Here is a 19,700-nt window from a genome sequence, read left to right as displayed (position 1 = left end):
CGCCAGGGAGGATCAAAAAAAAAGAAAAGGCTCTCAAAGACACAAGGAATTTATGTTGCCCAACTTAATTAGCACTCTGTGATAGGAATATTACAAAGTGCTAATTAAGTTGGGCAACATAAATTCCTTGTGTCTTTGAGAGCCTTTTTTTTTCTTTACCAGAGCGGAAGTGAAAACTCCACCTGCCCATAGATAGCAAAGGAGAAATCCAGGCATTTAGGAGAGCAGCAATAAAGACTCTATGCTTTGTGCAACGTGTAGTATATGGAGTTTGATGTGCTTTGAAATGCATTGCCACACTGCCAATATCCCCTCACTCTTGGAAACGGGCCTTTTCTATTGTAGCACCACCACCTCTGAAATACTCTTCGAAAAGAGATGTGGATTGCTCCACCAGTTGGATGATTCCAACTTTTTCTAAAACGTAGGCCTATTTGGATCCTTAAGAGTTTATCCTGTTCAGTTAAGCTATTGTAAACGATGAAATGTTTACAATGTATTCTGATCTTTATTTGTACTGTTTTATTTTTATGTTATCATTTTTGTAAACCGCTTAGAGATTTTTGCCAGAAATGTTACATTTTCTAATTAAATAAATAAATAAATATGGCAGGTGAAGACCCTTTAGAGGAGTGGCTTAATGCCAGGCCTGAGACAAAGCTTCTGTCAGAGATGGGGCTCAGTAGTTTGAATTTCCACCCAACCTCAGAAACCCCCTCACGTTGCAGCGAGGTCACACTACTCAACTTGTTCCCAAATCTAGCGCCTTACATTTCACTGCCATGCCTGGAGAAGTCTTTTTAAAAAATAAAATATTTTTCCACTTAAATTAAAATCTGAGTTAGAAATAGTAATTCCAATCTTTACAGTTCTCTTATGTGCGGAGGAGTAGGCAGCTCTCAGTCTATTCTATGTTACCATCTGCTGACCTGCAGTGAGAAATGTAGTTTTGATCCCCAAGGATGCAGGGGAATAAAGGGTTAAAGAGTTATGAGTGAGCTGAAACAAGGCTCAGGTTGCAGCAATCACACAGCTGCAGGAATTTGTCTCTAATTGCTAGAGGGCCATAAAACCGAGTTAGAGATTCCAGCAAGCGTGAGGGTTTGAGGAGAAAAGGCTATGCGGAGTTTGTTGCTGAAGGTGTTTGTGCTGCGTAAGTGTCTCTGTCTGTCTATAGAGCTTATTTGTGTGATACAAATAAAGTTCTTCTTTACAACGCTCCTGTGTACGTCTGCCTATTACGTTCTACCTGGTTCTGAAAGTCCACCGCTAACATTCTAACTGCAACAAATGAAAGTGTCCAAATTTGACCCGGAAGCTGAGCCATGTACAGAAGAGTGCCACGACAGATGGGCAAGGCCAACCTAACAGAGGCAGCACAATCAAGGATTCCACCCCTCGTCTTATTGGCTAAAACAGTGTACACGTGGGCTTCAGTTCAGTGGAATACAGAATGCCCAAGCAGGATTCCCGCCCCACTCACGTGTGTTTAAAGCGGACCTTGTATTACCCGATTGGAATGAATTCAAAGCCTACGCTGGCTAAAATGCTGCTTAAACAGTTCCCAGCAGCTGTTAAGGGATGGAGATAGAAATGAGGCTTATCAAAGTCAACGTAAGCTTCAATTGCCAAAGGGTCCCGAAAAGACAAACAGTTTTTAAACTGAGCTACAGCTGTTCTTGTGGGACTTTCATCTATGCCCTGTGTCTTGCACGGGGAAAGTTCACTTCGCTTCCCCAAAATGTGAGGCAGGCACAACTACAACTACTAGCCCTTGAGCTAACCCCCCTTCCCATTCCTAAAGCATATTTGCATCAGTTTCTGGGTTATGCTTCCCCCAGGCACCTGGTTGGCCACTGTGAGAACAGGATGCTGGACTAGATGGGCCACTGGCCTGATCCAGCAGGCTCTTCTTATGTTCTTATGTTCTTATGTCTACTTTGCGGTACCTTGTGCACGGGAACGGAAAAGTTGTCTGGTTGTCAAAAATACAATTAAATGTGTTTGTGCTTGTGGAACGCCTCTCTGGCTATGAACCTACCCGCTCACTTTGTTCTGCATCTAAGGCCCTCCTCCGGGTACCAACCCATCATGAAGCCCGGAGGGTGGTTACTAGATCTAGGGCCTTTTCTGTGGTGGCCCCCGAGCTGTGGAATAGCCTCCCTGAAGAGGTACGCCTGGCGCCTACACTACTATCTTTTCGGCGCCAGGTAAAGACCTTTTTATGCTCCCAGGCATTTTAACTATTTTAATTCTATAATTTTCAATCTTTTTCATGTATTTTGTCTTTAGTTTAGTGATGTTTTGTTTTCCTATTTGTGTCTAGTATATGTTTTTGTGATTTTATCATTATGATGTACTGTATTTTACTCTTGTTGTTCACCGCCCTGAGAGCTATTTTGCTATGGGCGGTATATAAATTGAAATAAATAAATAAATAAATATATAACAGGATTGCAGCTTAAACTGAGTAAAGTTTTCTTTTTCTTTTTTTTAATTGTTAGGGACCTTACACATGAACTGAAAAGTAGTATATTTTACTGAGACCAGAGTTCTACAACATAAGCATTGGTTTGATTAAAGTAATTGCTTCTCTGAATTTAGTTCTAATACTGAAACCTAATTTTTCTATAGCTAAGGACCACTCTAGGATGCACACATTAACGTGGTGATGGGGTTTGAGAGTGCTGAAGAAGCTTAGAGCAATGCTGTCAGGAGCAGACCAACAGGCGGAATGGTCAAAGCTGAGACACCAGACTAAGATGCATCCAAACTCAGAGGAAGGCAATGGTAAACCACCTTTGAATACCTCTTACCACAAAAACCCTATGAACAGAGTATTCAAAATGCAACATGAGATAGTGCTGGAAGATGAGACCCCCAGGTCAGAAGGCACTCACCGAGCTACTGGGGAAGAACAAAGGACAAGTAGTGTTGTGACTAATGACGCACCTGGGTCAAAGCCAAAAGGAAACTCAGAGGCTGATGTGCACAGATGCGAGAGTCCGGAGTTGTACGATGCACACAGTAGGAACATGGAATGTGAGAAGCATGAATCAGGGAAAGTTAGAAATTGTCAAGAAAGAAATGGAACGTATCAACATTACAATACTTGGCATGAGTGAATTAAAATGGACGGGAACAGGACATCTTCAATCAGGCAACTACAAAATATTTTATGCAGGAAATGAGAAATTAAGAAGAAACAGGGTTGCTTTAATAGTGAGAAGTGGTGTAGCAAAAACAATTAATACCTATAACGCAAGGTCTGAGTGAGTTATGTCAATGAGATTTAATGGGAAACAACCATCATCCAAGTCTACACTCCAATGGCAAATGCAGAAGAGGAATTGGAGAGATTTTATGCAGAAGTACAGGAAGAAATTGATCACACACCAAAACAAGATGTGCTGATAATCATGGGGGACTGGAATGCAAAAGTAGGGAACAGAGAAGAACTAGGAATTGTGGTAAAATTGTGTTTAGGAGACAGAAATGAAACAGGAGACTTACTGAATTCTGTGACGCCAGTAATTTGTTTCTTGCAAACACATTTTTTGAGCAACCAAAAAGACGACTGTACACGTGGACATCACCAAATGGTCAATATAGGAATCAAGTTGATTATATAATTGGTAGCAGAAGATGGAGAAGTTCCATACCTTCTGCGAAAACAAGACCAGGAGCAGACAGCGGTACAGATCATGAACTGGTTGTATCAAACATCAGAGTAAAGCTAAAGAACAACAAAGCAATCATAATGCCAAAATACCATTTAAATAACATCCCAGAAGAATATAAAGATGAAATACAGAACAGATTTGAGGCTTTAAAGTTAGTTGACAGAGAACCACAAGAACTATGGAATGAAGTCAGAGACATCATCAGGGAAGAATGCAAAAACAGAATACCTCTCGTTAAAGATAGAGAAAGACCTCAATGGATGACTGAAGAAATTCTTAAAATGGTTAAAGAGAGAAGGAAAGCAAAAGTAAAAGGAGAGAGAAACACAGTTAGAACCCTAAATGCAACAACACAGCGACTAGTACATAGGGACAAAGAGAACTATTACAATAGTTATTGTATAGAAATGAAAAAGGACAACGAAAAGGGTAAGAGCCCTATTCCAAAAGATTAGAGAAATGAAAGGGAAATTTAAACCAAGGATAGGAATGTTGAATAATTCAACAGAACACACTGACTGACCGAGATGAAATAAAAGGAAGATGGAAGCAATACACTGAAGAACTCTATATAAGAAATGCAAGGATGACAGATTCATTCACAGAGGAACCGTATGATGAAGAACCAGAAATTTTAGAATGTGAGGTGAAAGCTGCTCTTAAAATACTTGGAAGAAACAAATCACCAGGAACAGATGGCATACCAATAGAGTTGCTACAAGCTACTCAGACTGAATCTGTCCAAATTTTGACAATTTGTCAAAACATATGGAAAATTAAACAATGGCCCACAGACTGGAAGTGTTCAATATACATCCCAATTCCAAAGAAAGGGGATCCCAGGGAATGCAGTAATTATCGAACTATTGCCTTAATATCCCATGCAAGTAAAGTAATGCTGAAGATTCTACAAAGGCTCTTACCATATATGGAGTGAGAAATGCCAGATGTCCAAGCTGGATTCAGAAAGGGAAGAGGCACAAGAGATCATATTGCAAACATACGTTGGATAATGGTTCGGAGCAAGGAATTTCAGAAGGAAATCACCCTGTGCTTTATAGATTACAGCAAAGCCTTTGAACTGTGTAGATCATGAAAAACTATGGAATGCTTTAAAAGAAAGGGGGGTGCCACACCTATACTCTGGACAAGAGGCTACTGTAAGGACAGAATATAGAGAAACTGATTGGTTCCCAATCGAAAGGGGTGTGAGACGGGTGTATTTTATCACCCTACTTGGTTAATCTATACGCAGAACATATCATACGGAAAGCAGGATTGGACCAAGATGAAGGAGATGTGAAAATTGGAGGGAGAAATAATAATGTAATGTATGCAGATGATACCATAGCAGAAACCAATAATGTTTTGAAACAAATGCTGATGAAAGTTAAAGAGGAAAGCACAAAAGCAGGACTACAGCTGAACATCAAGAAGACTAAAGTAATGTCAACAGAAGATTTAAACTTTAAAGTTGACAACGAGGGCATTGAACTTGTCAAGGATTATCAATACCTTGGCACAGTCATTAACCAAAATGGAGACAATAGTCAAGAAATCAGAAGGCTAGGACTGGAGAGGGCAGCTATGAGAGAACTAGAAAAGGTCCTCAAATGCAAAGATGTATCACTGAACACTAAAGTCAGGATCATTCAGACCATGGTATTTCCCATCTCTATGTATGGATGTGAAAGTTGGACAGTGAAAAAAGCGGATAAGAGAAAAATCAACTCGTTTGAAATGTGGTGTTGGAGGAGAGTTTTGTGCCATGGACTGAGAAAAAGACAAATAATCGGGTGTTAGAACAAATTAAACCGGAACTATCACTAGAAGCTAAAATGATGAAACTGAGGTTATCATACTTTGGACACATCATGAGAAGACATGATTCACTAGAAAAGACAATAATGCTGGGAAGAACAGAAGGGAGTAGAAAAAGTGGAAGGCCAAACAAGAGATGGATTGATTCCATAAAGGAAGCCACAGACCTGAAGAGGCTGGTTCACAACAGATGCTACTGGAGATCGCTGATTCACAGGGTTGCCATAAGTCGTGATCAACTTGAAGGCACATAACAACAACAACAAAGGACCACTAACGAGGGTGAGGTTTGAGTTAAGTATCTGTTCTGTAATAGAGAACAATAAAATTCTGGACAAGATTTCTTTTCCTGTTGCCATTTTCATGCCTGCTATGATCTCTGCCAGTCATGTAAGGCTGCAATAAATCCCATTGAACACAATGGAGCTTACTTCTGAGTAGGCACCTATTGGATTGCAGCCTAAGCCAGGTAAAGATGCTCCCACCCATTTTAATACCTAGGGCAGAAAATCCAACCCTTCTCCCACATTTCAGGGAGTAAATATAATACGCAATGGGCAATTGGGACTTTAATATTCTAGAAATTTATTTATTAGATTTATTAGTCGCCCATCTGGCTGGCTGTCCAGCCACTCTGGGTGACGTACAGAATAAAAACATACAAATACATTAAAATCTCAACAGTAGTAATAAACCTAACCCACCCCAAAAGCCTGTCTGAAGAGCCAGGTCTTCAAGGCCCGGTGGAAGCTCATCATAGAGGGGGCATGGCGGAGATCATTTGGGAGGGAATTCCACAGAGTGGGAGCCACAATAGAAAAAGCCCTCTCCCTAGTCCTCACCAGTCTTGCTGTTTTAACTGGTGGGATAGAGAGGAGGCCTTTTGAGGCTGATCTTGTCGTGCGGCATCCTTGATGAAGCTGGAGGCGCTCTTTCAGATAAACTGGGCCGAGACCTTACACCTTTGCTGTCACCGCCCAGAGCATTGTTCAAATTGAGAAAATAGCCTCAGATTGATAGGGCTGCTAGATTAAGATAAAAAAAATGAGATGATATATATTTGTACTTTGGACGGAAGCAGTAGCGATACATCACTTTTTCACGTAAGTAACTAGAACATAGAGCACTTTTACAGTTTGGCTAAAAGACAAAGGTGGAGATTTTTATTATTTATTACATTTCAGATAGGTTGATGACTGTAAAAAAGTTACCATGGAAACTGTTTACAGTGTAACTGGAGGAGATAGAACCAGGAATGTAAGGAGTCAATGTTATTCCTCTAAAGAATTATGACTGAGTACAGTGTAAGTCACTGTTTATTACATTCCACTGATAAGGTGAAATGTTAAATGACGCAGTTACTGGTTTTATTTTCTTGCTCGTGGCTTCAGCCTATCAATAAGTACATGTAACAATTACTCCCTTATATTAATTTAATTAAGATGGATCAGGACATGATTATGTCTATAGAATTCTGCACACTTTTTCATGTCACATAGCACACATCTGAAATCAAAGAGGGTATCCAAGAGCAAATTCTTGCAGAGCGCACATGAGAACGTTCAAATTAATATGGGCTTTCCTGCCATTTAGAAGAGGTGAATTAGAAGCAAGATAGGCATTTTTATGCCTGCTTACCCAAAGCATTGTTAGGAGTGCTCTAGCTAACCCCCACTTTGGTTCATTTAGAGTTGAAGGGGTGGCAAGGCCCTGGAGTATTCTGGACTACATTTCCCACCCATTGCCTCCTGTTTTCTTAGTTGTTCTGCCCTCCTGAGTACTGTGAGATGATGACAAGCAGAAAGGACCATCTTTTGGCACTTTCAGAGGAACATGCAGACCCTGAATTAAATGTTACATTTCTTGGCTGATTTCCCTCATGTCCAGCAGAACAATCCCATTGTTCAAAGACACCATTAGAAAGCAGAACTAGTTTTTTTTCAGTGTCATCATGAAATACACACACAACATGAGATCACCTCATACCCAGACCCCTCCTTTTCATATTGATTTGTAAGAGGGAAAGTGTATTTATGACCAGAGTTTGAGACCCAAGATGGCAATCTTGTATAACTACACTCACAAGGAACGCAGCACAGGACCACAGGCCACAGATCAGGAAGGGAGTCTGTGTCTCGGTGCAAATCTTGAGGCAAAGAGATTTCTTCCTGCTTTTTGGTCAGAGCTTCTTCACATAATAATAATAATAATAATAATAATAAAATTTTATTTATGAGTCGCCTATCTGGCCGAGTTAACGACCACTCTAGGCGACGTACATTGCACAATAAAATACAATATAAAAGAACCACAATCAATGAATAGTCTAAAAAAACCCTTCCAGTTAATAACAGCATACTAAAATAATGAAGAGTAAGTAGAGAAAAATATGTAATTTGGGGTGACCACTCCAAAATCTGCTGTGGGCCATGAAACATCATTCACCTGAGCAAAGGAGAGAGTGTCCTCAACAAGATGCCACTGCATCCTGCCCGGAATGGATTTTCTTGTGGACACATGAAACAGATATGTGCATCTATGCACAACAAGCGATGTAGAACGTATATAAGGAACTGCGGATTCCCACCCCAAAACATGCTTTGGGCACTTCAGGTATCATGACTGCAGCTGTATTCTACTGCCCACTCCTTAGGCCTAGAATAGGTAATCTCTGCTACCTGTCATTCCTTATAGCAGTAGGGACCTTTTATCTCTTTAGTTTAGAATCATGAATGGGTTAGTGTATTAATGATTAATGCTGCCATGCACACAGTAATTTTGTATCGTTATTCTCTTTTCTCTCAATAAAAGCTTTGCTTTCGCCTGGTTTGGATCTGCATTTCTTGGGTTATATTCACACTATTTAGGCACATTTCAAGGTAAAGTGCCTGGTTTATCCCTAGCAAAAGTTCCCCCTTCTCTCAAGGAGGAACATTTAATGGGACACATGGGTGGCAGGTTCACACACTTTGGTTCTCAGAAGACACGCGTATTAACAGCATGCTCCACTGTGTCCAATGAGACATAGCCCAATTAAATGTGTATAGGATTTGCACAGATAAGAAGCCATTTTCCTAAAATGTATCAGTTTTTTATTGGTAAAAGGAATAGTGGTGTGTTCATTCCACAGAATGGTTCTCTTTCATTGCATCAATTTATGCTAAGACAAAAACTGAGGATTCTCACATAGTAAAAGGTGAACAAGTTTTTGAATGTTCTGGCAGTAACTGATAGTTCAGAGGCTATCGCTTTCCCCCTTTCCCCAGCAATAATGGGGCCAAGAGAAGGATCTTCTCTTGGTATAGTATTATCTGTACCAAACAGAAAAGTGTGTATTTAATGTAGGACACTTGGATTCCATATGTACTACTCCACTTTCATTATTATACTTTGAAATATTGCATTGCACATAAGAAGCGTGCAGAGCACACCTGATATTAGTAAAAGGAGGGGCTGTCAAAGTACAGGAACAGGTTGTACAATTTGGAAAGTTATATTGCAACATTCTTCTTTCACAACCACCCAATTTCCAATTATATGAGCAGCCACTACATTATTCATATTTTAAAAAATGAAAATGAGACTTTTTAATTTATTAAAAATGTGACTTTTAGAAAAGCTTTGGTTGTTATAAAGATGGGACAGAACAAGGATAGATTAAAAACTTTTTAAAGATACAGTTCATAATTCAACATAGAATCTACATGTTTAAGCACACACAAACTGTTGGATTTTGTCCATTTATCATTTAAACGAAAATCACGTCCTTCAAAAAAAAATCCAGTTGATATATACTCCAATTGGTATGTTTTCTTCTTACATAAATTTGAAGCTCAGATTATAATTTTTAGCACCATGAACAAAATATTTCATAAATTTCTAATGTAATAACACAATTTAAAAAGCAGAGTTAAGGCAACTGATATAAAATGTGAAATTGCTGCATAACAATAGCAAATGACATGCTCACTTGACTTCAAATGCTTCAATCATACAATCAACATCTTCATATCTTCTAGTTCTAAAAAGCTCCATGGCTTGTTTTATATGTAACCTTTATGGTGGCTGCTAAAATCAGAATAGTATCAGAATTATTCAACATGAAAGGCCATTTGTGTCAAGGGGGTCAGGGTTGCACTGGCATAACTGACAATACTGAAGTAATGGGAGGAAATTAGGTCATATAAACAGCACACATAGCTTTTTTGTTGATGTTGCCATGCCACAAAATTAGACAGTACTGATTAAAAAGTTGGTTTATTATTATTTAATCAAAATAATTTTACTGTATCATGAAAATCTGGATAGAAATTTAAAATCAAACTAGACATAAATCCCCCCTTTTCCAGTCCCAATTTTTATTATGAGAAATTTAATTGATTCTCAACCCTTTCAGGACAGCTTGCCATTCTGAAATCTAAACTATAGTATCAAGTTCCACATACAAATAAACGAAAATCTATATTTTGTATATTTAAGAGGAGGGGAGATATCTGGGAACAAAGTTTTTGTTGCTTCATAGCCAGGAGTGCAAATGATAATGTCAAGGTCTACATACCAGACGTTATAAAAAAAATCCTGTTCTGAAATTTCTTCAGATACATCATAAGCTGTGTAAGTGTCTAGGTAAACTGTTTTATGTAACACTTTACACTCAGAATGTTAAAAAATGAAAGGAGATTATTTGGAGTTAAGTGCATAAGTCTGGTCTAACCGTAAGTCTTATGTTAAACTGGTTTTAATGAAAGCGGGCATAACTTTCAGATGAGGCCAAAGAATCTGAAGAGCAAGTAAAATAAAAAGAACCAGGTCAAATATGATACAGTTGCATCTCTGTTACATGCAAGATGGGACATGGAACCTCCCCTCAACAAGATTTGAAAGCTCCAGGGATCCATAGGTTCACAGATCCTAATTTATACATGGATAGCAGAAGCAGGGAATGTAGAAGCATAACTTCTGTTTCTGTTTGGCTCCTTCTATATAACTGTGAGCTGAATATAATGAATTCATGTATAATTGTATTTATGAACCATAACTGAGGATCAAGAAACTAAAGCAGGATGATAGGGGGGAAAGAAGGGAAGACCAAACTTTTTCAATTTCTTGTATACTCTGTGTGGAAATGTTTCTTTTGTTTCTCCAGTGTTTGAAGGATATGCTGCAATATAATTTGTGAAGAAACAAACGCTACTGCTGTAATACCGTTCCTTGGGATGTTCATGGACTCTCCCTGTTCTGGCTCCCATTTCCACTTCTAGCAAATCACTCCATACCAAGAGGGAAATTTTAATTAAAAATGGGCCAATTTGTTAATTCCCAACCAATACAAATGGTTTGTAATATTTATATACATTCTCAAATTAATCTTAGTTTCTTTTTCAGAAACACTTTTTCCAGTTTCACCTTGCACAATGCCATAAAGTAATAGGAAACAGTATTTCAAAGATACATAAAAGAGCTTCCTTCTTGAAAGCAGTTTACTATCTGTTTCTGCCCTGCAGAGGGTTGCTGTGGAAACAATACAGTAGTTATAGGAGAGGGCAGGTGACAGCTTAACATCACCACCTGCTTATACCACCATTCTAGCAGTGTATCTAACCATACCAGTAACAGCTGGTTCAGTACCTCATCCCCAGTGGTGGCCATCCTCAACCACTTTTGTATTATATCATGGAAAAGTGAATACTTCTTGAAGTAAATATCTAGATAGACATTTTAAAGGCACGGTGCTGTAAGCCTCAGGGTGTGCTATCGACTCCCTATAAGTAAATCTTACTTACGAAGTTCACTAGCATGCTGGCAAGGTGGCATGCCTTTTCACAAGTTTAGTTATTTTGAGATGTTCCTTAATCACAACTAGCAAAAGAGGAGAAACTTGAAATGTATAAATATTTCAGAAACTGTGTGGAAATAACTGCAAGGGGATAGGGAGGCAACCTAAGCCAAATAAAACAAAAGTGCAAACAGAGGCAGTTAACACAGACTGAGGACAAACTGGTCAACAAACTCCAAAACAGATTAGAATGCATGGGGGTAAAGTAACATATAAAGAAAATGTATTCTGAAATTCAAACACTTGGACAACACTAGGAAATCTCCTGTATTGAGTACAAAGCTATTTCTGTGATCTAAACCCAGTGTAAGTTTCAACTGTTTTAATTTCCTGTAGTGAGCAGATGAAAAAGTTGAATTCTGAATAAAACATAGTGCAGTCATCTTATTGAACGTCATATAGTTTTCAAAAAGTATATTTTGAAAGCAATATTTAGTACTGAATATGTACTACTTTGTAAGCATCAGCAACATCAATTGTAATTTGCAAGGGTTAGTAACATTAATTCACATCTTGGCCATTATAAATTGTACGTTAGCTAGCAATTCAACTTCTTGCAGAAAGAGAAGTGTCCGTTAATATATGTACTTTAGTAATAATATCAGATGAAATGAATAAGAGGGTCCTATTGTTAGTGTATGAATGTAAAGACATTGTGCACCTTTCCTTGACTACTAAAAAGGGGAAAAGTCAGTTTAAACTAATGTAGTGTGATAGCATCATTTTATGTATCTCATCCATACCAATTCCCAACTTTGGCTATATTCTGACATTTCTGTGCATAATTAACATAGCGGAAGCTTAGAGTGAATTAATGTGCATGAGAAGTTTAAATAGCATAGCACAAGCATGCTAATATATATTTGTACAATTATTACTAGCTGAGGTTTTTTCTCAATCTTCATCAAGAAAGGTTTTTTTAAGTATTATGGTAAAATAAAAAGTTACATAAAAACATCTCTTTTGTTCATGCACAAAAGGATACTAAATTGACTTTACTCATATAGCCAGTAGTATTTTACTCAAACATGAAAATGACACTGAAATATTCATATCTTGTATTAGGTTTCTAATCAGTAGGCTGCAATGCAAGTAAAAATATTTCCATGGCAAAAATTTCATGTATGTGTTGGTTGTATCAACAATCTTTGAATTCTCACCCACTTCAGCAAAGTGTCTGGACACAAGTCACCAAGGCTTTGTGCTTCTATCCTTTGGGTGAGAAGTTGCCAACCAGCATAAGGCATTGCTATAATTCAGCATTGCAGTACAGTATGCTGCTGTCATCCCTGGAACTCACTTCTTTTGGGCCTGATTTCAAATGGGAATGCAAGAAAAAGTTGCCCATGTGGAATTCACTGCATCCAGGTTGCCTAACTCGCACATGCAGTATTAGCACACCAGGGAGTATTGGCCCACATGTAGCACCAAGGACTGGTTTTAAAACATGATGCCAGGCACATGAAACACATGGACATGTTTTTTTCTTATAATGACCAGCATCACTTTTAAAGTTGAACCTCTGTGATAAAAATATCAGGTTACAGTCCTCCTTTCTGAGCTCATGTTAATACTTGCAAAAGCAAATGAAAAATATCAGACTCTTAGAACTAAACTATACATTGCAGTAAATACTTATTCACATTTCCATATGTGTGTGGTGTGGGGCTTGTTTTTCTAAAAATGTTAGTAACGACAGGCAGACTTGATCTGAATTAGGACTAAAAGTAGAAGGGGGAGGTGAATCCTCCCCACATACCACCCTCAAAGCTGCAATCTGTCCCAGGAAGGAAGCCTCTGTTATATATATAAATAGCAATATCCTCCCAGGGAAGCTTGGGGAATATTTTTATCACCACTAGAGCAAAGGTGTAATGTCCCTTCTACCCAGACAATAGTCCCAATTAGGGGAGGGCCCTATGCCTATTTTAAAAATATGTATGTAACACCTGCAAATATGAATGTGCATTATTGTGATGTGTAGTTTGATTTAAAGAGTCTAATCTTGAATTACCTTGGCTAGTGTTAAATAAGAATGATCATAAAATATTAACCTTGGCTAGACCCCCAAACCTTTGTTTTTGTGATTTTTGCAAACACTAGTGATTATTTGGATAAGAAGCATTTCAACAAGTCAGTTGAAAAATCAATCAAAGTTACAATCAAAGTATGAGATCATCATATACTAAAATGTACTGTGGCTTGTTCCTCTACATTATAGATTTGATAGATGACAACAACGTGTAGCTGCCCCATTAACAGCAAATAAAGTGTGCAATTCTACACTAAATGCCTAGTATGGAAGTACCCCAGCTTATTGTGCACAATATTCTGCACCTCCTTCCCCCATCCCATGTTCCCCCATTCTTTCTCCTTACTGCTTCTGGAAGCAAGATTCTCTATCAGCCATGTTCCTAGCCCATGTACAGACTTCAGTATCTGCAAAGCAGCAGCAACATCCTGTTACTCCTAGCAAGTTTTTAAAGTTGTGATCAAGCAGTATGAAAGCGCCTTATCGAGACCACCACTACCACTCCTGTATATGCGCTTACCCCTTCTGCAAACCTTTGAGGTCCTCCCAAGACCTCACATGGACATTGTGTATCTTGTCTTATGGTGGGAGCTATGCAGAAAAGGAAACTCTTAACCAATGCTCAGATTCCCCTTTGAAGAAGGTATTAAAGATAAGTTTCCTATTGTTTTTATTCTATAGTTCTTTGAAGCTCCCATAGTGAGCAAGATCACAGATTCTCAGTGGTCAGGAACTAGAAAGAGAAGGAAATTATTTTGGCAAAATGGCTTTTACAGATCATTCAACTAGAGACTGAAGCTGTTTCCAGGACCAACAGGCTGATGTTTCTACTGCACAGACACTGGAATGTGACTGTGAAAGAAGGGGATATATAGACTACAGAAGGCAAAGCAGGAAGTTGAAGAACACCATCATCAGAGAAGTCTGGAACATTCAGCAAGGTACAACTTGTAGTTTGAAACTTGCAGAAGTGAGTAAAGGGTGTGTGCTGCCACGTTGGTCTCACCATCTATCTTGACTTCATTCCATCCTTCTCATATCTACTATTATGCACCAAAGAGAGAAGCAGTCTTGCCTCTGGACTGTGTCGCTTCCTATATCTCTGCTACTGCAACACAAGGACTGATCATGGCAGGACTGAAACCAAAATAATGTTAATGGAATCTCAGGTATGCTGTTCAGTTTGAAAATAAAGCTAATCCAATAAAAGAAATCACAAGCAACATTATTACACTTTGGATTAAATAATGAAAATACCCAAATATAGGTGAAAACATTTGCTCCACTACACCATACATACTGGGTGAGATCCAATGGATGTTGCTGCACTGATGAAAGGCATCCATTAGTAGAACTGGGAGGAAATTTTTGCAATTTCTCTGCCCCCTATATTCCCCTCCCCCATATCTGGCCATTTTTCTTTCCCCTGAATCCCTCCCAAATGTACTCTGGTGGATTACAGGGGAGGGGGAAGAATCACCAAATATTGTTTTCCTGCCCATTCCACTGACAGATGCCTTCCGCCTTCCGCCTTCCATCACCAGCATGATACCCACTGGATTCCACCCATTATATATGGTGTTACTATTACCTGCAACCCATTAAGAAAGATGATACAAGAATAATGTTTTCCACATACACATGAATAACTTGTCATTAATTCATCAGTTTAATTTAAGTTATTTAAAATATGATAGTCATAAAGTTGCCACAATGTCATCCACCTTCAAACTATTGAGATATATGAAGCAATGTATGAAGGGGTCTATTATAGAGTTAAGCAAAAGTGTAAATTGTCAGTATTGCATTATGAAAATATGTTTTCATAGTTTATAGCTATGGTTTCCTGGAGGATTAAAAACTAAGGCCGCAATCCTATGCAATTCTTAAACCTGTTGAAATCAATTGACGCAGGCATAGCTAAATCTGTCTTTAAGGGAATCTAAAAGTTGTGAATCCACATGCAAACTGTAGCCTTATAAACATCAAGATGCTAATTCCGCATGAATGTCAGTCCATTAGATGGATCATGAAGTTACTGAAGGCATTCTAAAAGGATTAGTTAGTAAAAGGGGCACACTTCTTCAGTTCCAGAAATGTGATCATATGTGTGTATTTTTAAAGTACTCCTTTCATACGCACTCACTAGCATATATTCTGATGACACAAAGCTTCATGGAACTGTTTTGAAACCATATCCAAAAATGGGTGAAAGGCATTTTTCGCTGTTAGCAATCTTGTTTTAACCTTCATGACTAGTTTGGTAGCTCTCATTGTGGCTTTGCTTTTGAAGTACAATCATACGGTACATTCAATTCATAAACAGAAAGCTAACCTAGTTCTTAAAAAAATAAATTCAATCTGGTAGAAAAATATCAACCATTAAATAACAGACTCTGATTCTTTGCTGGGTTTCTCAAATGAGTCTGGCACTGAAGTGCTTTTGATTTCCAGCATTTTCTCCACAGTTTCCCCATCCACAAGACTAGCTTGTTCTTTCCAATTCTTCTTTTCATGCACCCATGGGATGAAAAACAACACAACTGCTCCAATAATAGGGGGAACACCAGCTAGGAAGAATGCGACATCGTAAGTACCTAGGTAATCGTGTAGTATTCCTGAGGAAAAAATAAAAAGATATCCAGTAAGATATAACAGATAAACTGGATTTTCAGCATGCTTAGTGACAAGTAGTGATACTCCAATGTTAATTGACACCATCATAACCATCCAACCCGAATACAATGTAAGTCATACAGTTTAATATAGCATCAAGACATTATGGCCAAGTGAAGCAACATTGTTAATGGAAAAAATGGTACTGGTTTGAAATCTCTAAGAAGGAGAATGTTCCCATGTTCTCTTGGGAGCATAATGGCAAGAGAGACAAGAGACTTATCTAGCAGGGCAACATTGCTCATATTAATTATGTAGTTCTTAATCCATCCTCCCTGCTACTTTCCAGAGCCAACTGAAAAGTGGCAAGGAAGCTGGATTGAAGATTGTGATAGGTCCAGGGCTGAATTTAGTATGCCCTTTGGCCCCTTAAGTATTGCAGAAGCTCCACATTGGAATGCACAGTAAACACCAAACCTTACTAGATGTTGGTACTGGCCACTGCTGAAAGCATCAGTTCCAACATCTTTCTGTTGTCTTCTAGGCAAGATTAGAGGTGCTGTTATTGGCCTACAAAGCCATAACTGTCTAGTGTCCAAATGTAAGAAACTACTTGCTCTCTTACATTCACCACCAAATCTCTTTATCCGAGTGCAAGCATTACAAGACCATTTTATTTCATCTCATCTTTGAGAACCAAACATAAATAGGGAGAGAGGCACAATTCACAAGTTATAGTATGGACTGAATTGGGACAAAAAGTTTCTGTTGCTGTTTTTTGATTACACTACATGTGACAATTGGTTAACTCATGCCAGAATGTATTTGTCATCTGGTTAATAATTTGTGTGTGTGAACGGCCACAATAACTTAATTCTCAACATCTGTGCATTTCATTTCCTTCTGACCTCATTGTTTACAATTCCCCCACCCCCACTATGTGGATATATTGTTACAATTCAGGACAACCCTTCATGCATCTGATGAACTGGAATGTAATCTATACATGAATATGCCATAATACATTTCTTAGTCTTTAGTATACCAGAATACTTTTTTGTTTTGGTGCAACAGACTAACATGGCTATCCCTCAGGAAATTATAAGGACTGTAAGACAGGGGTTCCCAAACAGTGGTCCATGAGCTTGATTCAGCTGGACCGTGGCATGTCCACATTAACTAATGAGATTGATTTTTAATTGTATTTTTATTTGTTTTATTTCTTATATTGTATTATATTGTATTACATTCTAGTATTCTATGGAATGCAAACTGTAATACAATAACTTAAATATAAAAAATAAAAGCAGTATTAAAATACCGTTATAGCATCTAGCACAATACATTGCATTTGCTACAACAGGCCGAAAAATCATTAACTGGTTTGCCAAGACCATCAGCAATTTCCAAGTGGTCCACGGGGAAGGGGGGAGTTTAGGAACTACTGCTGTAAGATACTTGGCTGATTTCCAATAAGAGAAGCTGAATGTATATTGTGAGGTAAAGAAAAACTGTGACTACGTAAATTAGAATGGGATAGTATGCAAATGAATCTTGCTATTAACCTCCTACAGTGCCATTCATACTGCCATTTGTATGGGCAATATGTTTTTTCTAGTGGATTTATATGTGGTCAGGGTCACCACTTTCCCAGACTGCAACTAATTTCAAAACATGCACAAATCTACTAAAAAACAAATAAATTACCTATGCATTCTTTACCACTTAATAAAATGATCTTGGTGCATGGATCAGATGGTCAAATCAGGAGGAACAGTTGCTTTTTTTTAGGTACTAGGGAACATTTTGGGATAAACTGAGCCTCTACATGAAATGTAAAAAGACTGCTTGCACTTATCAAAAAGATAACTAGCCAGTTTTAAAACTGATTTCTGGGGGAAGCTGTAAGAATTAGGGCTATCAAGCTAAGAAAGGATGCTAAACTAGAACATAGACAGAAGTAGGAGTATCAGAGACCTGATGGAACAGAGAGAATCAGTGACATATGTGATAATCCCTGGATATAGAAATCTATAGAATGGGCAGGTATGGGAATACTAGGAGTCGTGTCGCTTTATACATCAGAGAGGACAGAATCTAGCATAAAAAAAGAGAGAAGTAAATTCCTGCACACAATATTGTGCATTGAAATAGCCAGCTGAAACAGTAATTTAGTACTGGAGACATCCTATTTCACTGGCCCTGACCAAAACTATGAGGCTGATCTTGATCCGGAGAAAGGATTCAGGAAGATAGCCTAAGGGCAGGTACTGTAATATGTTCAATTAATCCAACACTGACAGGGCAAATGCACCTTCAGAATGTGCATGTGAGAGAGAGTTTCTCGACAAGATATAGTATTGCATGGTCATGGAACTAGTCAGACCCTTGGATTTAATCCGGAGTGTGCCCAGGATCAGTACAGGATGAAAGTGTTTTCAAACTAGGAACAGTGACCATAGTGCTATCAAATTCAGCATGGATATAAATGGAAATTGCCCAACAAATCCAACATATCATGAGAAAAATATAATTAATATATTTTAATATATTATAGGGCACAGGTGTGCTCCTATAATTAGGGCGAGTAGCAAAAATAAGTCTACAATTTTCACCTGTTGGGTTAATAGCTTGAAATATGGTATACACAATCTACCTGATGGTATATGAAAATGCCAAATTTCAAAGAGATTTGCTACAAATACAGCAAGTTAAAAATGCATGTAAAAGTGCAATATGACATTGCATAACATCATTGCTGATCACGGGGAACATCTATTAAGACAAAGGGGGGAACCTCCAGCCTGCAGGCAAATCTTGGTGCACCAGGGGATCCAAGTTGGCTCTCAAGGCTATTTCCTCCAAACCACACCCATCAGCTGATGCCACTGTGTGATCTCAGCTGATGGACAGGGTTCAGTCCTACCAAGTGCTGCTTTCTCAGTACATTCCCTGTATGGAACAAATTGATGAAGCAGACCCTTGCAGCCAGCAGGACTGAGCCCTCCACACATCTGCTGGGAAGTGAAGGGTTCAATCTTGTTGGGTGCTGCTTCAACAGTAAGTTCTCTATGGTGAATGTGCTGGTGAATCAGACCCCTAACCCCACCCCATCAGTCAACTTTGAAAGGTGGGCAGGACTTTCCATCTATCAGTTGCCTGATGACATCATGATGTCAGATGATTGACAGGTGGATGGCCCCATCCACCTGTCAAAGTTGGCCTACAGAGGTGCGGAGAGATAAAGATCCGGCCTGTCGGACCAAAACAGTTCCCCAGCCCTGTGTTAGGCATCAGCTTCTAATTTTCCAGCTTTGTTAAGCTTGAGCCAATATGAAACAGCCTTAACTCTGATCTTAAACTGGCAAGTTTTAAAATCATTTAATTCTGCAGTGGTTTGTAGTTAAATACTTTGTTGCATCATCCCCTCTAAGATAGCAAAAATGTCATTATTATAAACATAGCACTTATTTTATTGGAATTGTTTACTTTCTTTTCAATAATTATATAGTCCAATAATTATATAGTTCAGTAATTATATAGGGAGAGGGCTTTCTCAGTGGTGGCCCGCAAATTATGGAATGATCTCCCTCACGAGGTGCGCCTGGCACCAACACTGTTATCTTTTCGGCGCCAGGTCAAGACTTTCCTCTTCTCCCAGGCATTTTAGCATATGTTTTTAAAAAGAATTTTAAGTGTTTTTAAATTTGTA

At 38.5% G+C, this 19,700-nt stretch overlaps 1 protein-coding gene across 1 annotated transcript in view; it reads right to left on the bottom strand.

Moving 5' to 3' along the window:
- Nucleotides 1-15,028: 15,028 nt before the first annotated feature.
- The window catches only part of SLC16A10 (solute carrier family 16 member 10), a 72,223-nt gene continuing 67,551 nt past the window's right edge, over nt 15,029-19,700 (bottom strand). The window contains exon 6 of the mRNA XM_061623629.1: nt 15,029-15,990. Within this exon, the coding sequence (XP_061479613.1) occupies nt 15,755-15,990 (236 nt within the window). The 3' untranslated portion in view covers nt 15,029-15,754. The remainder of the gene's footprint in view (nt 15,991-19,700) is intronic.

This window comes from Rhineura floridana, chromosome 4 (assembly GCF_030035675.1).
Source record: "Rhineura floridana isolate rRhiFlo1 chromosome 4, rRhiFlo1.hap2, whole genome shotgun sequence".
Lineage (NCBI taxonomy): Eukaryota > Metazoa > Chordata > Lepidosauria > Squamata > Rhineuridae > Rhineura > Rhineura floridana.
This window is presented reverse-complemented; position numbering and strand designations above follow the sequence as displayed.